This window comes from Crotalus tigris, unplaced genomic scaffold (genome assembly GCF_016545835.1).
Source record: "Crotalus tigris isolate CLP2741 ecotype Arizona unplaced genomic scaffold, ASM1654583v1 scf7180000019173.45859301935:6455823, whole genome shotgun sequence".
Taxonomy (NCBI): domain Eukaryota; kingdom Metazoa; phylum Chordata; class Lepidosauria; order Squamata; family Viperidae; genus Crotalus; species Crotalus tigris.
In genome coordinates, this window is record NW_024097414.1 from 6,232,495 (window position 1) to 6,251,979 (window position 19,485).

Below are 19,485 nucleotides of genomic sequence, written 5' to 3' on the forward strand. Positions count from 1 at the left end.
GGCGCGTGCCCACCGAGCCGCGGCGGTAACCACGGCAACGGCCCAACAGGCGGCGGCGGCGGGCCTGGCTCGGAGGCAGCTTCGCTGGCCTAGCTGGGCCCGGCGGCCCGGAAGGGGACGGGAGGGAGCGGCAGCGGTTGTCGCGGAGACCCGGCCGGCCCGCCCGCCGCCTGCAGCCCCGAGCTAGCGGAAGGCGCTCACCAGGCTTCGCCTTGCAGGCGCCCGTAACCCGGGGCCATGGTGACCGACTTCGACGAGAAGCACGACGAGCACTTGGTGCTACTGCAGCAGAGGAACAGGTGAGCCGCCCGCGGGAGGGCCGGGGTTGGGCTGGGGCATCCGCCTGCCGGCCGTCGCAAACAACAGCCCGTGTTTTCGGTTCCAGGACCCTGAAGGCCCTGGAGAGGAAGGACCCTCTGCAGCTCCGGCTGAAACAGCTGGAGCAGGGCTTCACTTTGTACGTGAACGGCGCCAACTCGGAGGCGAGCCGCGGCCGCAAAGTCAGCCCTCCGGCCCTGCTCGGGAGCGGCGGCGCGCGAACCGTCAGGGCGAACCGTGAGTTCGTTTCCGGTCGCGACCATCCAGAGATCAGCGTCGCCTCTGGTTGAGGTTCCTCGATCTGGGAATTTTTTAACATGAAAAGCAGGAGTTTTATACAGTAAATAAGAAATTTGATACGTAACATCAAATCTGAGAAAACGTCATATATTGCCTTGAGTGCAGACGGTTTTATTTGTCTGTTTGTTTGTATATTTATTTATTTATGGAAGGCCGGAAATAAGCCATGAGTTAATAATTTCCCAGTTCGGGTGAATGTTTCCTTCGCTTGCAGTAAATCCCACAGACTTTCCTCAGCTTGTTTCAGTTTCCATTTTCAGTCATGAGGTTCGTGGTAGGAATACCATCTGTGTGAATTGTGAAAGTTGGCATAGGTGATGGCTTTTTCCCTCTGGTAGCTTCCAGAGCTCCCCTTCTTGGAAAAGGGCTTAAAAAGTAAGAGGAAGCAGCAGCAGAATAATTGCTGTCATTGAGCTATTATATACACCAGGATGGGTACTAATCCTTTGAACTTCAGCATAGACCTTTGGGACTATATGATGCATATGCCTTGCTTCGTTACAGTGTATATTTATATAAATATAAATATATAGAAAAACGAACACCAGGATAAAAATAAACAGGACCGTTTAATATAAACAAGCCTGTAAGTAAAAGAGTTATTGAGCTTTCATCAGCCAAATTCTGACGTCATCAGAGTTAGAATGCCACGTGAGGAAATGTAGTGCCTTTATACAAATTTTGGTGTGTTTACACCTGGAATAGCATTCTGGTTGCTAAATTTAACAGCATACAAAAATGTTCCCCCAAATGGTGGTTTATTGACCAGACTCTATGATTGGGGCAGCATAGAAATAATGATAATAAACTAAATCCATCCGCTATGCAGGGTGTCTGGATTTTGACCCTTTTACTCATACTATTCCCCATTTCCTTTCAGCTGTGAGTACCAAAGACCTTTTAAAACAAGGAGAGCAGCAAGAGAGGAGCATCCAAAGTGCCCCTAGTAAAATCCAACGCCGGGAGTGGCTCCAGGTATGAAAAAGAAGAGTGAGCATTAGAGTTCCCATCCTGGTATCTTTTTGGATTACAGTAGCATGCAACAAATGTAAATAAATGAAGTGATGTGTTAAGTATGCAGCATTCTTCAATTTGCTCATAGGGCATTGTAAGACTCTTAAGGTTAGAAGTCCAGTCATAGACAAGACATAAAACAGGAGCACTGAAAACAAATATCGGTTGGAAAACATAAAAGTGATCCTAAAATAAAAACAAGGACAGAGTTATGGAGCCAGTCAGGATCAGGTCTGATTATAACAGTTCCTGACATGTGATGGCTGCAGCTCTAAAAACAATTTATTCCTCAAGGCTGTAATAGTAATGTATTGTGTACTGATTTTTCTCAATCTTTCAGAAAGCTGTGCAGATCAAGACAGAAACTGGATCTAAGCTCTACATTGCTCCTCCTTGCGAGTATTCCGAGGATTTTGAATCTGATGAAAGTTTAGATTTGCAGACAACTGAGTATGAAGAGAATGGTACTTCCCAGGTAAATAGATCTGTTGGATCAATCACCAGCACAGGAATTTGGAAGCATTCTGTCCTTCCCCCTAGAAAACAACCTTGGGCAAAATAGCCCTGCTCCTTGTGGCTTTCAAGACCACGTCAGAAAGATAGAGCAGAAGGATATGGAGGGCATCTTGCAGATCAGATCAAAGGCATATTTTTTCAGGCTCCCCAGCCCAGCGGTTGGCATTCAGATTCTCATCTGGGTGGGTTTAACTAGCCATCCTGAATAACTATCTTTAGCAACCTCTCTGTCTGTTCTAGTTGGCAGCCGTTGTCACAACTTCCATATTTTAACTATGGTTAGGTAAGGGCATGAGAAGTTTTTGGGTTCTTATATTCCAGAATAAGAAAACTACCTCTTTTTAACTGTCCTCATCACACAGATTTTGTATCATTTTTCCTTTTAATTTTTTTTATGTATGACATTGCAACTAAACTATTTGATATCTGTGCTTTTTTCTCAGTTCATTTGGTAATTGGTGATAATTAAGTTTGAAGTTATGAATGCAGATTTCATCCATTTACATTTAAATCCAGATTTTACTTTAAATCAGATGTTTTCTTCAAAGCAGAAGAAATCCTGTTTAAAGAAGTTAAGACAAAATAATTTTGAGCTGTCTGCATTGATTGCGGTGATTGGCAGTGGCCCTCCCAAGTCTTCCTCCAGTAATATCTGGAGATGTTGGAGTGATGTCTGAGCTCCTTCTCTTTATGCCAGGAACTCCGACAAAGCTTGGAGTTGGCCAGGAGCCAAAAACAGGTGAAAGGGGAATGTTCTTCCGAGGATTCTGACTCCATCGAGGAGGAGGTTCCCACTGAAGCCCCTGAGAAGAAAGAACCTGCAGCACGTCTGGGAGGGGCTGCTGTGCCGGTTCTTGCCAAAGCAGCTCTCTCTCCTCTGTCTGGCACAGGCTCTGCTCTGGCCACTGGGCTTTTCACGTTGGAATTCAAGCCAAACTGCCCAGGTAGGCCCACTTATGACCGAGGTGGAGAGTTACTAATTTTGTTTGTCCTCTTTGTGATGAAGATTCGAAGTCTCTTCTTTAAGTATTTCTTTCTCTTTTTCTTATTTGTTCTTTTCTTTTTTCCTTTGCACTTTTTATTCTCCCTTTGCTTTTTTGTTTTTGTCTTTTGAGAGCTTAACTGTATATTGTCTTTTACCATTGTTATTGACTCTTCATTAAAAAGTATTTTAAAATTTGCCTGGATAAATCCAGTACCGTGCTGACTGTTTTTTATTTTCAGAATCAAAGAGTGCATTGGCTGGCTTGGCCCTGAAGGAATCCTCAAAAGAAAGGGTCCTTATGTGCCCGATAAACAAGGGCAGAGATTGCCTTTGAGTGTAATTCTAGCCCCTGGTCTTAAAGACAGCCTGAGAAGGCTGTGCTGGATGCTGACTGCCTTTAGAATAAGTTCCTGGTATTGGTATCTGCTCTTCCTGCAGGCATTAAGAAGGAGCAAACTCTCTCTGCAAAAAGGAAGGGCACTGCTGAACCCTACATTCCCGTCAAGCCCATAAGTTCGGTGGCTGCAGGTCGTCGGTGCCTGGAAGAGCAGGAAGGAACCACCTCCAGTAAGAGAGAGATGGTTTCTAAGTGGCCCCCTTAAGAGCTTGACAGGCATACAGAAGCTGCAGTGGTGAAAGGCAGTAGAAATGTGCCTGTCATTTCTCTTCTCTGAACAAGGCCATGCTCAGAATAATTCTGTGTGTTGACATTCATGTTAGTTCTCTGATGCTTGTAGCCCCTGGAGACCTCCTTGGCTAGGCAAAAAGCTCTCTCTTCTGGGCAGAAAGAGAGGATTGCGCCTAGCATGATTCTCTGGATTGGGATGGCAGATTTCCTTAGATGTCGATGTCAGGCCTTAGGGTGACAGTTGTGTTTTAGAACATTGGTTTGAGAATATGCCTTTAGCCAGCCAAGTGTCCTACTTTACTCAATTTTCTTCCTGTTAATTAGCATTTTGATCTCTACTGTTTCTTTCCTTTGCCTGTCACTCTCCTTATTTTTCTTGGTGCATAAATATAGTTCAGCATCAACATCACTGAAATGTTTCTTTATTCATTCTGTTTTTCACACCACCTTAATTCTTCTTTAGTAAAGCTGTTCCCACATTCAGCCTTTACATTTGCCCACTACAGCCTGTTGAACACTTACATTCACCACCTTAATTCTTCTGCTACTCTTGAAATATTGCTGCCCAGAATCATCAGGTTTTGCTTGGCCCATTCTATGAGAGTAACACAGGAGGCTTCGTACGGTCTTTGGATGCCACACCTTCTCACTTGGTGGGATCTTGTTAGCCTTGGCTGGAACCAGGGACCAACTCCTTCCCAGAAGACTGCATTATTTCTCTGACGTCCATTTGGGCTGCCACTAAGTTTTGCTCTTTTTAGTCTCTATGCTATCTAGGAACTTCCACTCCTATGACTCGAGAATCTTACCACGGGGATGTTTCAGGCCCAACTTGCTTCCCTCTGACTAAGGGTTCAAAAAAATATTTTCTGCTTCTTTTGGACATTAGGACCAAGAAGCCGATCAGAAAGACCACTCTCAGCTGTTCGGAAAAATGTGTGTGAGAAGAAGGATCCAGCAAATGCTGCTTCCATTGTCCTCAAAGCTATGCGAGCAGAAAATGAGACACTACGAAAGGAGCTGCTCTGTAGGCAGCTGGAGGTCTCCACAGAGGTCAGTAGCACAGGGGACGTGTCTTATTCAAAGACAGCCACAGCAGGTGGCTGGGCATAGACTTCCCTGCTCCATCTGGCCTCTGCTATGGAAGCTGACTATTTGGCTACCGCACAGAGGGATCTGACAGGATCAGGATGTTCTTCCAAAATGTTGCTTTGCAACCATTTGCCTTGAAATGGACCATGTGCTCTGTCCAACGTTAAAGAAAGGCTTTCTTTTCCTTGGCTTCCTAGAATTTTTTTTTCATATGAAATAGAAACTGGTTTTCTTAGGAAGAATTACCTGTCTCCTTTTTGTAGTCTATTATTTAACATTTTAGAAGCTGTTAGGAAGAGAGTAGTAACTTTCAAAGAAGAGAAGTCCTCATGCTTGCCTGGAGGTGAGGCTGAATTATAACTCTTTTCCATTCCTGAAAAGGAAGCTCCTGTGTGTACAAGCAATCAATTCTTGTGTAGCCGTGGCAGAATCTTATTAAAAATTGACCATGCTAATGTTTGTAGAATCGCTGTCCAGATTCATCTACTTGGTGATTGTGGTTTGTGAAAGGAAGGACAGATAGAATATTCTCTGCCAAGAGTCCTTGAGAGGGATGTTGACTGCTTGAATAGGGTGTGGGAGTTCAGCATATATACTGACCTCCCAATTCAGACCAGTCCCCAGCTTCATTGTCTGGAGAGTGAAGTTCTCTTGTGAGTTTGTTCTTATTTCCCTTCTGTGCAGTCACTGCTGGCTTCTGGTTCTGCAACAGTGGACGTTCCTCCAGAACAGCAGGAGGATGCAGTTATCTCCACAGCCCTGGAACAAACTGGACTTCTGGAAAACAGGTGGCAGTTTTGAATCCTTTGAGTCCATTCTCAGGTGCAATATACTTTTATCTCTGCATGGGGATGCCCAATGGACTCCTCTGCTAGTTCTGCTCTCCATTGCATCTGATTACTAGGACATGCGGAAGGCAACATGGGCACAAGTATCTTCATCTGCAAAGGGTGTCTGTGAAGGCCGTAGGTTGGGGTATGGGATGGCAAAAGGTGATTTGGAGACTGAGCTAGGTTCTTCATAAAAATTTGAGACGTCAGTATTTTCATAATGGTGAACCTTGTGCTCTGAGCAACACAAGAAACAGCATCTCAGCTTACTGGTTCTTGGTTTATATTCAATATTCTGCAAACTTGCAGTAGTATTCTTTATCAATAAAACTAATGGCATATTTTCTACTTTGGGTTGCTGATGGCTCATGTCTGGGCATTAAGGCTCGAGCCATTTAATAAGAAAGGCAGGGCTGGATTGTTCACAGCTATCAGTACTGCTACCTCATCTTCCACCTTCACATCTTTGTCTTGAGAGTTTCCAAGTGTCTGAATGAGTTCAAATCAATAGCCCTTCTGGGTCCAGAGAAAAAAGCACTGACTTTGCTGCTTGTTTTCCTGTGGTCTCTTCAATGTTTAGGCAACAGAAGAAATTTCTCAAAGCTCTGCAAAAGACCGAGACTCTATCCGTCTGCCATGGCCCTGCAGCTTTGGGCTTTGGACAGCTGGAGCTTCCTGTTCTGGTAGGAAGCAAGTCACAATTTTGAACTGTAGTTTCCTCATCTTCATCCCAATTGTGTTACTTAGCAAGGATGGTTGGATGGTCCTGAAGAGGATGTGAATTCCAGATAGTTTTCCTCTGCAAAACGGGACATTCCAGCACATCATACATAGACTATGAGAGCAGAAATGTGGAGTTGGAATACTTATGTTCCGTGCCTGGTGTTGGACTAAAGGGGAAGGCTTGCTTGAGCCATGGGTCACCCCCTACACAAGAAGCCAGACAGGATCCATCTGGGCCCCTCCAGGTCTCTTTGGCACTGTCATGCGTGTCATGTTCAGGTCAATTTGAGATCAGGATTCTGAATTTTTCTTTTTAGGACTATGTGGGATTGGAAAAGGAGGTCCGGGATGCCATCTATATCACTATAGAGATCCTCTCCAACTGGGGAGACGTGTCCCGTGTGGGTCTGACAGAAGTGGAGTTCTTTGACTTGAATTTTGAGAGAGTGTTTGTGTCACCTCACGATGTGGACATTCGGCATGCAGATCCACCTGGAGAGCTGAGCTGCTTAGTTAACCAAAGCACAAATGTAAGCCTCCAATTGTTGATTTTCAAGGAACAGCAGACATAATTTTGCACGTTTATTTAATTTCTATGGCCATTCATCTCAACCAAGTGAATCTGCCCCAGGGGTTCTTTATTTCTAAAACAGCTGGTGTTCAAGTTGGAGCTGTGCAAAAGTGTTCCTGGGTTCTTGCACAGCTTTCCACCCCTTGGTGGGATGTTGGGTTCTGTTTCTTCTCAGGGCTGTGATGGCCATGGTTAATTTGGAACTAAAGCTGCTGGCTTTGCTAGCTGTTGCAAAGGACCAAACCTACTCCACTCACCTCAATCGAGTTCCAGGGCCTGTGGATTGCACATCAGCTGTGAGCTCAGCAATCAGTTTTAATAACAAGCATAAGAACTACAGTAAATAGAGGAGACAGAAACAACCTATCTTCTCACGTAGAGTTGTAGTTGTATGATAAAAAGTATGATAAAATTTTGAACTGACATCTTCTACAGCGGTGAGACTAGGAACTTTTTTTAGACTTACTGATTCCTTCCTAAGAGAGAGGAGGTGATCAGATATGTCAGCCCCTGCTAATTCTCACTGGTAGCCCCTTGGTATTCTAACTAGCACTAAAGCGGATTAGGCTGAGCAGGTCAGCCTTGGAACCGGCCTCGCACTTTCAAGCAGACTCTGCTTGCTCAAAGACAGAAGAAGCCAGAGGAAGCACACAGCTTTTCGTCTCGCTGGCTTCTTTCAGGGCCCCCAGAGCCAGTGCTGTGCTTTGCTCCAGGGTGATGGGCCAACCATCAGTTTCCTTGTGTTATAGGTCCCCAGAGAGGTTCTCCCCTGGTCATGCCTCTTCCAGCCTCCAGTGCAGCTGTACTTCATTGTCCGAAATACCAGCCTCTCAGGAGACTTTGGACTATCTAGAATCAGGATCTGGAATTACAGCCCAGCCATTCATGGTGTAAGTGACTGCTCTGGCATCTGAGCTTTGGCTTTTCATACTTAGTAGAAGCTAGCGTGTTCTAGAACAGGAGAAGGGAGGGGGGCAAGCAGCCACAACTGTGTTAACTGTTTTATTTGGCTTAATTCTAACATGAGGTTGACATTATTCTATTTTGGAAGCAAGGCTGAAACGTTATGTTGCTGCTGGAAATGTTTGGCAATGGAATGTTTTTGTACAATGGGATCTGTTCACATGCCACCCTCCTTCATGCTTGGCTCTTTTAGAAGCCTTCTCCTTCAATTTGGGAACTCCAGCTGGCCCAAGAGCGACACTGATGACATGCTATGCCTATTTGTAGAGGGAGCAAGGTTATTTTAGGAGCCACAGCCAAATCCCCTAGGAGACATTTCTGCTTCCCTGATTCTGATATATTTTGCAGAGGGAGCTGCTTTGTTTGCTTTGGCTCCAGGTAGTGAGGCAAATAGGATTTTCCGAGCTGGATTAGAGAGAAGCAAATCCTGATCCTTTAGGACTTGTCCTCAGCTGTGCGCTTAGCAAGAGGTGTATATATGTGTATACCCTTGTACCAAATAACCTGCTCATGGAATTGTCATGTGATTTTCCAAGGTTTGTAAATAGCATTTGAATTAGAAGCACCCATTTGACTTCTTCAGCTCAGTCTTGCACCTTTGTGGCTGATGACTGACCTTTCCAGATGTGTTGAGAAGAGAGCCTATCTTTAGAGAGGTCGTTCCTTGGGCAGCAAGTGGGAAGCCCTATTCTGAGGAAACAGGGAAGGTCAATGGAACACCAAAAAAGGGAGGGAGGTCAATTGCTCAACCCAGAATGAAATGCTTTGTGGGGAAAATCCAGGCGACTGTCCCCGAGCAGAGTTTAACATGCCATCCTAAACTATGTTCAACCCAAAATGGATTCTCCGTTCTGTCATATTAGGAGAAAAGGCTGTGCTAGTCAGATTGATTCTTACAGTGCAGCCCCCAAAACAAATCACCTTATTCCTGCTCAGAGTTATCTGTGCCAGCCAGGGCAGAGCCAAAAGTGGATGGGTTCACCATTTTACTTTTTTCTGCCATTCTCCTTTTCTGAACAAAGAACTTGGAGGAGCAGCTTTGGGTGAGAACATGGGAAGCAGAAGGTTGCCCCACTACCGAAGGTTATAAATGAGACATAGCCATGTTGCCGTCTTCCAGGACCCATCCCAAATTCAAAGCCAGGTGAGCACCTGAAGGAAGACCATCCATTTTTCAACCCAATTCCTCTGCATATTGTACATTTAATTCCTGAGATCTCAGCAGGGGCCTCTTCAGTTTTTTACCAATTAGAAACATGTACATTAGAATCTGGAGGTTTTCAGGAAGGTTGGCTTTTGCTTGCCCATCTGAGCGTCTTTCTTTGTCTCATCAGGATCTGAATATTGGAGCGAGAAATATCATTGTATACGTTGATGGGTGTCTAATCTTTGCTGGGGAGCTGCAGAAGGGCTGTTTGGCTCATGATTCTAATGGCAATGGCTGCACCTCCATTGATCTCCCAACAAACCTTCCCCTTTCTCTAAATGGAAAAGTAGACAAGAATTGGTCTTCTGCAAATCTGAGAGAGGAGCTTGACAAGCTGCTGCTGTTCAGTTGGGAGAAGCCTTCCATAAAAGAAGACTGCCTTGAGGAAAAAGAGAGAACCAGTTATCCTGACCAATGGGAAAAGTCTCTCCAGCCCAACCCAAACATCAACAGCCTTGTCTCATTGGAGACCGCAAGGTGTGTCTCCCCTGAGGATGACAGTTCCCTGAGTGAGAAAACGGAAGAATGTTCTCAGTCAGCCAATTTTACTTCCCCTGATATTTTGACCTCCCCTGAAGCAAAGGGGGAGATGCAAGTTAGCTCTGGGAAGCAAAAACTGCCTCCTTTGGGATTACAAGTCCAGCTGCCTTCAGAGAGCATCAAGAGAGGCTGTCCCCATCTCTCTCCAACTGAGGAAGAGCAGCCCAACAAGGAGGCCCCCGAGGCAGACGAGAGACCCTCGGAGGAGACCCAGGGGTCCATCCCTGATCTGGGCCCCTGGAAACCACTCCTTTATCAACCCAGTGGTCCAACCAAGCTGCTTCCCCCTGACCAAGACCTTAAAGACAGAGAGAAGGAAGAATTCAGCCACCCCTTATCTACGGAGGAAGCTGCACTTGACAAAGGTAAGAGCTGATGACCACCAGTCAAATTCTCTCAGATCTTCTAGAGATTGTCTGGTTACCCAATTTTGAGCAGAATCTGATCTTCCCGTGCTGTTCTTTAGTTCTTTGAATATTGTGTTGAGCTGAAGAATTCATAAATGTTACTGGCTATTTGCTGCTTTCATTTTATTTCTACATTTTGTTTAAAAGGTGCCTCCCCTTCATCATCTGACACTAATTTCTCTCTTTCAGAGGAGCCCTTCCCAGCCAAGGGTAGCACGAGGCCCTCAAGAGCCAAGTGGGGCACTTCTCAGGAGCACATGCTGCAGGAATCTTGGAATTCGTTGTTGAAATTCAATCATTTGCATCATGGCCGAATATCCAATATGGATTTCCAAGGTGACATTTTTGATGAGTTTCTCCATCAGCAGAAAATTAGCCGGCAAGAAGCTCAGAAGCTCAGAATAAAGGACCAGACACGGGAGCTGCTAGCACAGAAGAAGGACGACAACTGCTTAGACTTGGAGGATGAGAGCGAATTTAAAATCCCCATCTTACCTCACGGTCAGCACTTAAAACTTGATATCAGGTCAACCTGGGGAGACAGGCATTATGTTGGTCTGAATGGACTTGAGCTGTTTAGCTCAAAAGGTGAGCCCATCCAGATTGTAAAAATCACAGCCAGCCCACCCGATATCAACATCTTGGCTGCGTATGGCAAAGACCCCCGGATTGTAACTAATCTGCTGGATGGAGTGAACCGGACACAGGATGACATGCACCTCTGGCTGGCTCCCTTCACTCCAGGAAAGTCCCACTGTGTTTGCCTGGACTTTGCAAAGTCATGTGAAGTAGCCATGATTCGCATCTGGAATTACAACAAGTCTCGCATCCATTCTTTTCGGGGGGTGAAGGACCTCTCTATTCTCCTGGATGAATGCTGCATTTTCCAAGGAGAAATTGCCAAGGCTTCAGGGACACTCACTGGAGGTAGGGGGCAAACTGTCTCTGATTTTTAAACTTGCCTTTTCAAAGAGGGAGGGGCAGTGGCTGGTAGATCTTGGCTCTGGTCATCCAACTAGCCAGCCTTTCTTCTTCCCTCTGTTAATTATACAAGAGAAGTAGACTTTTCATCAAAGCCAATAGTAAGCTGGGAGAACAACCTTACTCAGCCTTTCTGGTTTTGTTTGCCGGGTATTCCAGTATTTGGCTTTTGTATTCACGGTTGCCTGGTGTAAGAATCTTGGATGCTCTGTGGCTTTGTCCACTCATACGGGAAGCCAGGGCCATCTGACAGGGCCAGATATAAGACAAATAAGTCCAAATAAATGAAGCTGTAACAAGTTGGTAGAATCCAGCCAAAGCATATATTAGTCCTAGACCCGACAGGACCTCTGCAGAAGGCAGGTTCATTTAGAACTCTAACCTGGTGCCCGCATCCTAACTTTTTCCTTATAGCCTTTTTCTCTTTATTGCAGACACAGGCTTCTGACTTCAGTTAGCTGGATCAAGGCAATACCTTAATACAAATTTAGGATTTTCATTTGTGGATATTAACTCCTTCCTTGCATGAACTTTACTGCCAGGAAGGGGAAGGGAGAGGGAGGAGCTGTTAATCTTGTGGATAGTGTCACCATGAAGTTCAAATGTTTCAGGTCCAGAGCAATTTGGAGACACCATCCTGTTCACGACAGATGAGGACATTCTGGAGGCCATTTACTGTTACGACGAGTCCTGCGAGGAGGAAATTGAGAGTAGGAACAGCTTGGGCTACGAGGAGGAGCTGAAGAGGCCGAGAACAGCTGACGGAGATGAGAGGCCCTTCACTCAGGCGGGTTCCAGGACAGAAAACAAGCCGGTGAGAGTTCCCGCTGTGAAAGGGGCCTTTCTCTGGGAACTAAGATGAGGGCACAACTACAGTGGCTTTAAGAGGGCTTTGAAAATGTCCTATTCTGGTGCTTAATTGAAATACTTTTCTGGAATTGACCGCTTGAGATGTTTGTATTTTATTCCAACTACTTACATTTCTCAGGACTCTGAGAGGAGTCTGCTGTATTTCTCAGAATGTTTCTACTGCAATCAAAAGAAATTGATTGATTTTGTTCTGACTTGCCCCTTGATTATCCAAACTTTTTTAGAGTCAGGAGCAAATTGCAGGGTCAGATTCCTTCTCCGAGGTCGTGACAAGCAAAGAACCTGGAATCTATTCTGGAAAATGTACGTCCTCTCTTCCCATCTTCATTGTCTTCTGAACGGGGGTGCTTGTGTGGATGGGTTCTTCACTCAATGTTCTGTTGATTTCTAGGCGCAGGGACCCTTTTAAAGAAAAGTTCAATATTTTAATGAAAGAAGAATCATTGACTAATGGTTATAATAGCTATATATACTCTCACACCAGAGGGAGGATGTTCCACAGGGTGTGTGCCCATCTCCTGGGTCTCTCCAGGCATTATTCCTTAGCAGACGGGACCCGGGGCGTGCCTCTTCTGCCAGAACTGATGGGGCTGGCGGAAGTAATCGGGAAGAGGCGCTCCCTCAGGTAACTCAGTCCTATGCCACAAATGGCTTTAAAGGTCCAAAGCAGCACCTTGAATTGGAACCGACAACCAGTGTAGCTTGCGGAGCAGACAAAGAAGAACATGTGCTCTTTCTCTCAGACAGAGGCTGGGCCAAGTGTGGTGGTTTTGGGGGGAGGTCTTGTTCCATGCCAAAAACTGTAGAGCCCCAGGGCCTAGTATGACATCGGCACCCTGGAATGCTCTTCCCTCTGAAACCTGTCACTTTTGCACCTATGATTGCAGAGAGACTCTCCTGTTTACTTAGCCCTTCTCTGAACGAATGCTGCAGGACTTAAAATACTATTTTTCATATTTTGAATGTTTTTGTTAATTGCTAACTGTTCTAAGATTTTTAATCACAAATATAGCACACAAATGTATGCCTCTAGTAGCTCAGCCCTGCTTTTCTCTGGTACTGGATTCCTCCTGGTTGGTTGCAGTCAGCCAGATGTTTAGACTGGATTTGGCATTTTTGTCCATCTATCAAGTCCTTCCAAGGACCTGGGATAGGCAGATGTTGTTCAGTGGTATTAAAGGTATCGTCATAGGATGTTCCAAGCAGAGGGGCGGGGAGCAACCGTCTAGTTCCTTGTTGTGCTACAGTTTGTTCTTGTGGTAAGATTAATGTCTGCTCGGAAGCTGATCCTGTGCCTCCTCTATCTCCTTTCAGGCCTGCTGCTGAATTTTACTGCTTCTTGGGGCGATTCACATTACCTTGGACTGACAGGGCTCGAAGTGGTTGGAAAGGATGGCCAAGCAATCCCATTCTCTGTGGATCAGCTCTCTGCTTCCCCTCAGGATCTCAACGATCTTGTGGAGTATGTGGATGATTCAAGGACCTTAGATAAGTGAGCATCGTTCAAGAGACGGGAAGCTTATGCAGAAGGCAGATGTAGGCTGCTACTGATAGTGTTTCAGGATGATGTTGTCTATTGTGGTTCTCCAGAAAATCTCCAGCTCCCAGGAACCTTGATAATTGAAAACTAGTGGAGATTTCCTGACCGTGGCATAGGAAGGGTGGTACATTCCCTCCAGGCAGGAAGGACAGTCCCAGGGCCCAGGGTTTTGCAGTCAGCTAAAAAGTGATCATAACGGAAGAGAGGTTGAAATGCTATTGATTGCAAAGCAAGTGGCCTGGCATATACATTTCTGCAATAAATGTGTACGTATCCAAATTCCCTTCCCAGCCAATTCCTGTGCTTCCTCCTAGATTGATTGATGGAAAAAACATCACTATGGAAGATACCCACATGTGGCTCATTCCCTTTTGCCCTGGAGAAGATCACCTGGTAACCATCCATTTCACCCAAGTAGAAAACATCGCAGGGCTTCGCATCTGGAACTATAATAAATCTCCTGAGGACACCTATCGAGGGGTAAGGCCCAGTGCAGAACTCTCCAGGAAACGCCAGGCAGACAAAGACAGGAGCCAGCTCCCCCGGCAGAAGGTTCTCTGTCCTTCCGTGCAGTTCCCACCTCTTTGCTCTGCTCAACCTTTGGGTAGCATGCTGGGAGGTAAAGTGGCGGGTGAGGGAGCTCGCTTTTACTAGTCTTGATAGCAGGTGACTCCAGTTCCTCAGTGGATACCGTTTCCTGGTTTTCTGCTTTTCCCCAGGCAAAGATGGTCCATGTGTGGTTGGATGGCTGCTGCATCTCCCCCCCTGGGGGCTTTCTTATTCGAAAAGGACCAGGCAACTGCCACTTTGACTTTGCTCAAGAGATCCTCTTCATCAACTACCTTGTGGGCCCCACAGTTGCTCCTGCACGTGAGCGGTGAGTTTGGGCAACCGATTGTTCCACTGGATGATAACTGTCATTTCAAAATGGCTTTTGTAGCTAGTAATGATGGCATCTCACAGTGCTGTGACAGTCTCCATCCTCACTGGACAGGAGCGAAGTGAAGAAGAGGGAGCAAGGCAGCATGGAGTATGAAGCACCACTAATGCCATGTGGGTGTATCCTTCTATGTGGAGTTGGCTTTGGCCTTCGGTTGTACTTCTGGGCTGGAGGATGCTGGGGGCTCGGGGCTCTCTGCAGGCTGCCCTCCTAAAAGTGGTGCCCTATTTGATTCCCAGCTTCCCTGGGTGCCCAGCTGCTTCTCCTTGCCAGACCCCTCACTGCAGACATCATAGCCCTTGTTTTCCACAAGGCTGGCTTTTAGGGTCTTTCCACCTGCTTGCAGATACCCAAGGAATAAAAGTCGGCTGGAAGTATTTTAACAAAGACATATTTTCTCAATAACCTCCATCAGTCATCTTCCAGTTACAGCTACTCACAAGTTGGGGAGATCCATATTACATCGGTTTGAACGGGCTGGACCTGTATAATGAACACGGGGAGAAGATTCTTTTAAATCAGAACAGTATCCTTTCTGCCATGTAGACAGGACCATTTCTGAGGGTGCCTCCCTCCCCTGGAGCTCACAGCCAAGCCAGAGAAAGCTGGCCAGAGCAGGGCCCCTGCAGGCCCAGGGGAGCATGGTCTTCCTGCCTGCTGCCAGCTGCTCCTGCCATGATTCTTTTATGGTGCAGCTGGAGTTTTCTCTTTCTCTGCCTTCAAAGGCTTCTCTTCAGATTGAAGGAGACCCAAGCAGGACCCCCAGCCTTGTTTGCTCCTGCGGATGTCTCAGAAGCTGTGGGGCTTTGCAGCACAACGGGGCTGGGAGACCATCTAGGCCAGATGCTCTCCTTGATGAATGCCCTTTTTCAGACATTGCAGCTTTTCCAGACAGCGTCAATGTCCTGGAGGGAGTATATGGAGATATTCGAACACCAGACAAACTCATTGACGGTGTAAATCACAGCACTGATGGAAGGCACATGTGGCTCACACCAATTCTGCCAGGGCTGGTACGCTTCCCTCTTGCATGCTGTCATATGCACTGACTGTCTGGAAAACCAGGTGAACAGCTGCCCCAACAGCTGATGGATGAGCCTCTAATTGCCTTATTTGGATGCTTCCTCTGGGTTTTGTGGAAGAAGCATTTCAGGGCTTGAAAAATTACTATATCCTCTTTTGGGGTCGTCTTTAAGGGGAAAAGAGATTGGTTACATAGTCAGCCAGATGTTTAGACTGGATTTGGCATGTTTGTCCATCTATTGAGTCCTTCCTAAGGACCTGTGATTGGCAGATGTTCTTTGATGGTGTTAAAGGTGTCAGCTCAGGATGTCTGATGTTCCAATTGCCTTTTGCAATTTTGTCATTGCCACAATGGTATTCAAGAGGTGCTTCAGATGTTCTGGGATTGGACCCTCTCACTATCTTTGTTTTCTTTTGCTACAGATGTTTTACTTCTATTTGTGGGCATTTATACTTTGTAATTTTCTCCAGCTCTTTTTCTTCTATTCTACTGTTTCCAGGTATTGCAATGTCCACTGTTATTGTCTTGGTACGTATGTATGTATGTATGTATGGAGGGATGGATGGATGGAGGAATGTATGGGTGGATGGATGGATAGATGGTTTCTTCCTCTGAGTAAAGAAGTTTGCTCTCGCCCCCATACTTGGTTTGTTTACTTGTTATGTGATGTCCTGGGCAGCAGCATTTTTCTTTTTCTTTCACTAACAGGGGAGGAGGAAGAGCATTGATCCACATCCAGTTTCACAGCCCAGAGTAACTTTAATCTGTTAATCAGATTTAGTTTCAAACATGTACAAAACAGTTCTGACTGGAGTTAAGATAGTCCTCACTGAGATTTCTCTAAAAGAATTTCTTCTCTGCTTCATTCCTGGTGGTAGGTGAATCGAGTTTACATTATCTTTGACTTGCCAACTACCATTTCCATGATCAAGCTATGGAATTATGCAAAAACTCCCCAGAGAGGAGTCAAGGAATTTGGAGTAAGTACCTGTTTACAAACTATCTCATCCTGAATCTCTAATTCAGCATTCATGCAGAGAGAGAAGACTCCTGAAGCAGCAGGGCTTAAAATGGGGGCTGGAAGTTGGGGGGGGGGCAGAAGGCAGATGTATCCATCTTTTTCTCCCTTTGGGGTACAAGCCTCCTGCCTGGGTTGGGGACTAAGTGCACCACTGGCCTCTTGCAGAAGGTGCAAATTCATTTCTATGTGATTATCAGATCCTTCAACTTTTTACCCCCTCTTTTTGGGACTCAGCTCCTTGTGGATGATTTGCTGGTATACAACGGCATTCTCGATATGGTGAGCCATCTGGTCCCTGGCATTCTTCCTACTTGTGACCCTGTCGTTCCCCATCATACTTTCCTCTTTACAGAGGACGAGAAGATCTGCTGGCAGGAGAGGAGCACCATGGTTAGGTGTGTGGGTACATTTGTAACTCTTTCTCTAGGGAGCAGGTGATAATTTTCCTCTGATCATTTTCAACTTACTTTTAATCCTGAGTAATATTAGACGTCAGTAACAAAAAAAAATTCTGCCTATGTTTTATCTAACGTTGGTTAGATAAAAGCAAACAATAAATAAGTATCTAATTAGACAAGCATGATCTGATGTGAGCTTCCATAAGAGAGAGCCTTTGTGCGCTAGATAATTCTTTGATACAAGAATGTTCCTGTGCCAAGCCCATCTGCTCTTTCAGCTCCATGTTCGTTTTGCTGATTGGCACTGAGGACCTGGCTGCAGAAATGCAGGTGCCCCTAGGGGGGACAAGAGGGGAACCACAGTGGTACACAACCCCCATCAAATCAGGGTTATTGAGAATGGAATAAGTAGGGAGGGTACGATTTGCAGATAGTTCCACTCCAAAAATGATCTTCCTTGAATGTTCAGGAAATCCACTGACCTTTTTGATCGTTTTGGCTCAACAGCAACCAGATAGAGGACCAGGATGTACGACTGACGAATGAGAGCCAGCTTATATCCTCTTCCAGAAAGAAGCAAAAGGGAGCTGCTGATCCAGGTTGGTCCACCTTGGTTAGCAGGGATGGTAAAGGGTGATAGTCTGGTTGCCTTTCCTGTGATGGCCGGAGGTCTCTTCAAACGGGTAAAGCTGAGGGCAGTCTTCTCTTCTCTCCCACCAGCTCTTCGTCCTAAAACCTGCATTCAGGATAAAGGACCATTGCGGAGAACAAGACAGTGAGCAAAGAACAGGGTGGCCAACTCCTACGGCCCATTTATTGCCCAAGAAGAGGCGGCAGCCTGCACCACTGGCACCCAATTTCCGACTGGAATCATGAGGGAGAACTCTGGGTGGGATTGAGCTGGCTGTTAGTGCTGTTGAGACCATCGGAAGCACTTTTGTCACCTATAGGCTGATTATAGTTCTCCTTGCTTCTCCTCACAACAGGCTTTGGCTGAACTCGAGCAGGCTTGGATGTATGCTGTGGAAAGAGCATGTGCACCAGCCCAGGCTGGTTCACAAGGGGAGCTTTCTGTAACTTCCACAGGAAGCCTTGAAGGGGGTCCCTTTGCTTACTGGGGGGAGAAGGGATGGGAGGAGAAAAGGGCCAAAACGGGTGCCTCTAGGACAAAGGAGCACACAGCTCCCTTTTCCCCTTGTGCATGCGCATCACTGACACGCACATCGTGTATTTTCCCTGCAATTTCAGAGAAAGTATGTGAGCCACTGTAGAAATTAAACAGCATCAAAGCCTGGAGGGTGCCACCTTCCGCGGCCAGCCCAAAGGACTTCCTGTACAATAGCTACAGTGGCTGAGGGCTGGAGTTGTAGCCGAGTGTGGCTAGGAGAAAGAGCACTGCAACTCTATGGCCAGGTGTTCAACTGCACTGGGCTGCCACCTGCTTCTAAGGTGCAAGGAGCAGAGAGGCTTGGTACTTTTCTTTGCAATTCTCACAGGGTTGCCTTCTATCCTTGGAGGCATCTCCCAAAACTGAGCTGAAAGGCAGAAAGTGCCCTGAACCTCCATGAACAGCAAGCGCCTTATTTAAAATGTTCCCAGTTGCAGCATATTGACTGGTGGCAAGTACCAGATTCTCACAGTTGTGGTGCTATTATTTACTGTTTGTTGTACAGTACACACAAACCCAGCTTATTTTTTTCTATCATTAGCCTATTAATCACATTGTGCCTCCTTAGTTAGAGCAATAGATGCCCGGGGAGATTGCCATCTGACTTTGGAAGAAGATGCAAGCCTGGCAGTTAAATAGCCGCAGAAGCTGTGAAGCTGACCTTTGTGCTTGCTGGCACCATCAGTGTGACCCATTTCTGGCCTTTCTGTAGCCTGAGCACAGGGTCCAAAAGCTGCTCCTGCAAAGAATGAGGATCCGTGCCTTATTGTTTCAACTGAGTTGGCCCAGCCCAGCCCTTATTTGGCAACTTTTGCAACTTGGCTTTGGCAGAGCTCTTGCTCAGCCTTCACAAGCATTGCCTAAATGCCCAGAGAGAAGTACCAGAGCAGGGCTTAATACCACCCCCCCCCCCCCAAAAAAAAGATCTGGATCTTTTTTCCTACATAAATATTTCTTTGGCAGACAACTTGCCTCTGCTTGTAACAGAGATGTTGTCTTGTACACAGTGTATGTCAACTGGCCTTTTCTATATTAGGAGCAACTCTGATTTCAGGTTAGGCTCCGAATGAGGTGGTTGAAGATGGTGAAGTTAAACCTCAGCTTTTGTTGATGTGCGTTTCCCCAACATCACATAGATCATTCTTGGTCTCTAAATGCTGTTGAAGTAGACTGAGAATGGGAAGAGATGATGAGTGGGTTGTTTTTTTTTACTATTAGGGCTTAAAGTAATTTTTTAAAGTAATAAAGTAATTATTATTTCCCCATGTGTTCAACAATAGCAGTACTAAAATTTCTCAGCTGAAACAAAGAATCATGGTTGAGAACAGGATTGAGAGATCCAGTTTTGTAACAAGATTGATTGCTTCATGAAGAATAAATTCCTGGCTTTGAAACACAATTTACTCTTATGATTTCTACTGCAGTCACCTGATGGCAAACATTGGGTTG

General features: G+C 45.9%; 1 protein-coding gene across 8 annotated transcripts; it reads left to right on the top strand.

Annotated features, from left to right (window-relative positions):
- Positions 1 to 29: 29 nt before the first annotated feature.
- LOC120315775 (katanin interacting protein) lies at positions 30 to 19,435 on the top strand. Of its 8 annotated transcripts, none has more exons than XM_039360668.1 (25): positions 30 to 299; positions 386 to 555; positions 1,499 to 1,593; positions 1,973 to 2,107; positions 2,846 to 3,092; positions 3,572 to 3,700; positions 4,651 to 4,814; positions 5,538 to 5,644; positions 6,264 to 6,366; positions 6,724 to 6,936; positions 7,727 to 7,867; positions 9,275 to 10,052; positions 10,284 to 11,021; positions 11,687 to 11,889; positions 12,170 to 12,248; positions 13,260 to 13,437; positions 13,800 to 13,965; positions 14,205 to 14,362; positions 14,480 to 14,544; positions 14,841 to 14,951; positions 15,299 to 15,438; positions 16,328 to 16,429; positions 16,705 to 16,865; positions 17,376 to 17,467; positions 17,589 to 19,435. In XM_039360668.1, the coding sequence occupies exons 1-25, from the start codon at positions 238 to 240 to the stop codon at positions 17,645 to 17,647; spliced, it is 4,596 nt and encodes a 1,531-aa protein (XP_039216602.1). In that variant the 5' UTR covers positions 30 to 237; the 3' UTR covers positions 17,648 to 19,435. The 8 variants fall into 8 exon arrangements, 5 of the variants coding, with proteins under 5 accessions (XP_039216602.1, XP_039216603.1, XP_039216604.1 ...); XM_039360669.1 differs by having other exon boundaries at positions 5,538 to 5,641; XR_005558770.1 differs by lacking the exons at positions 17,376 to 17,467; positions 17,589 to 19,435 and adding an exon at positions 15,949 to 15,977 and having other exon boundaries at positions 16,705 to 16,744.
- Positions 19,436 to 19,485: the final 50 nt, after the last annotated feature.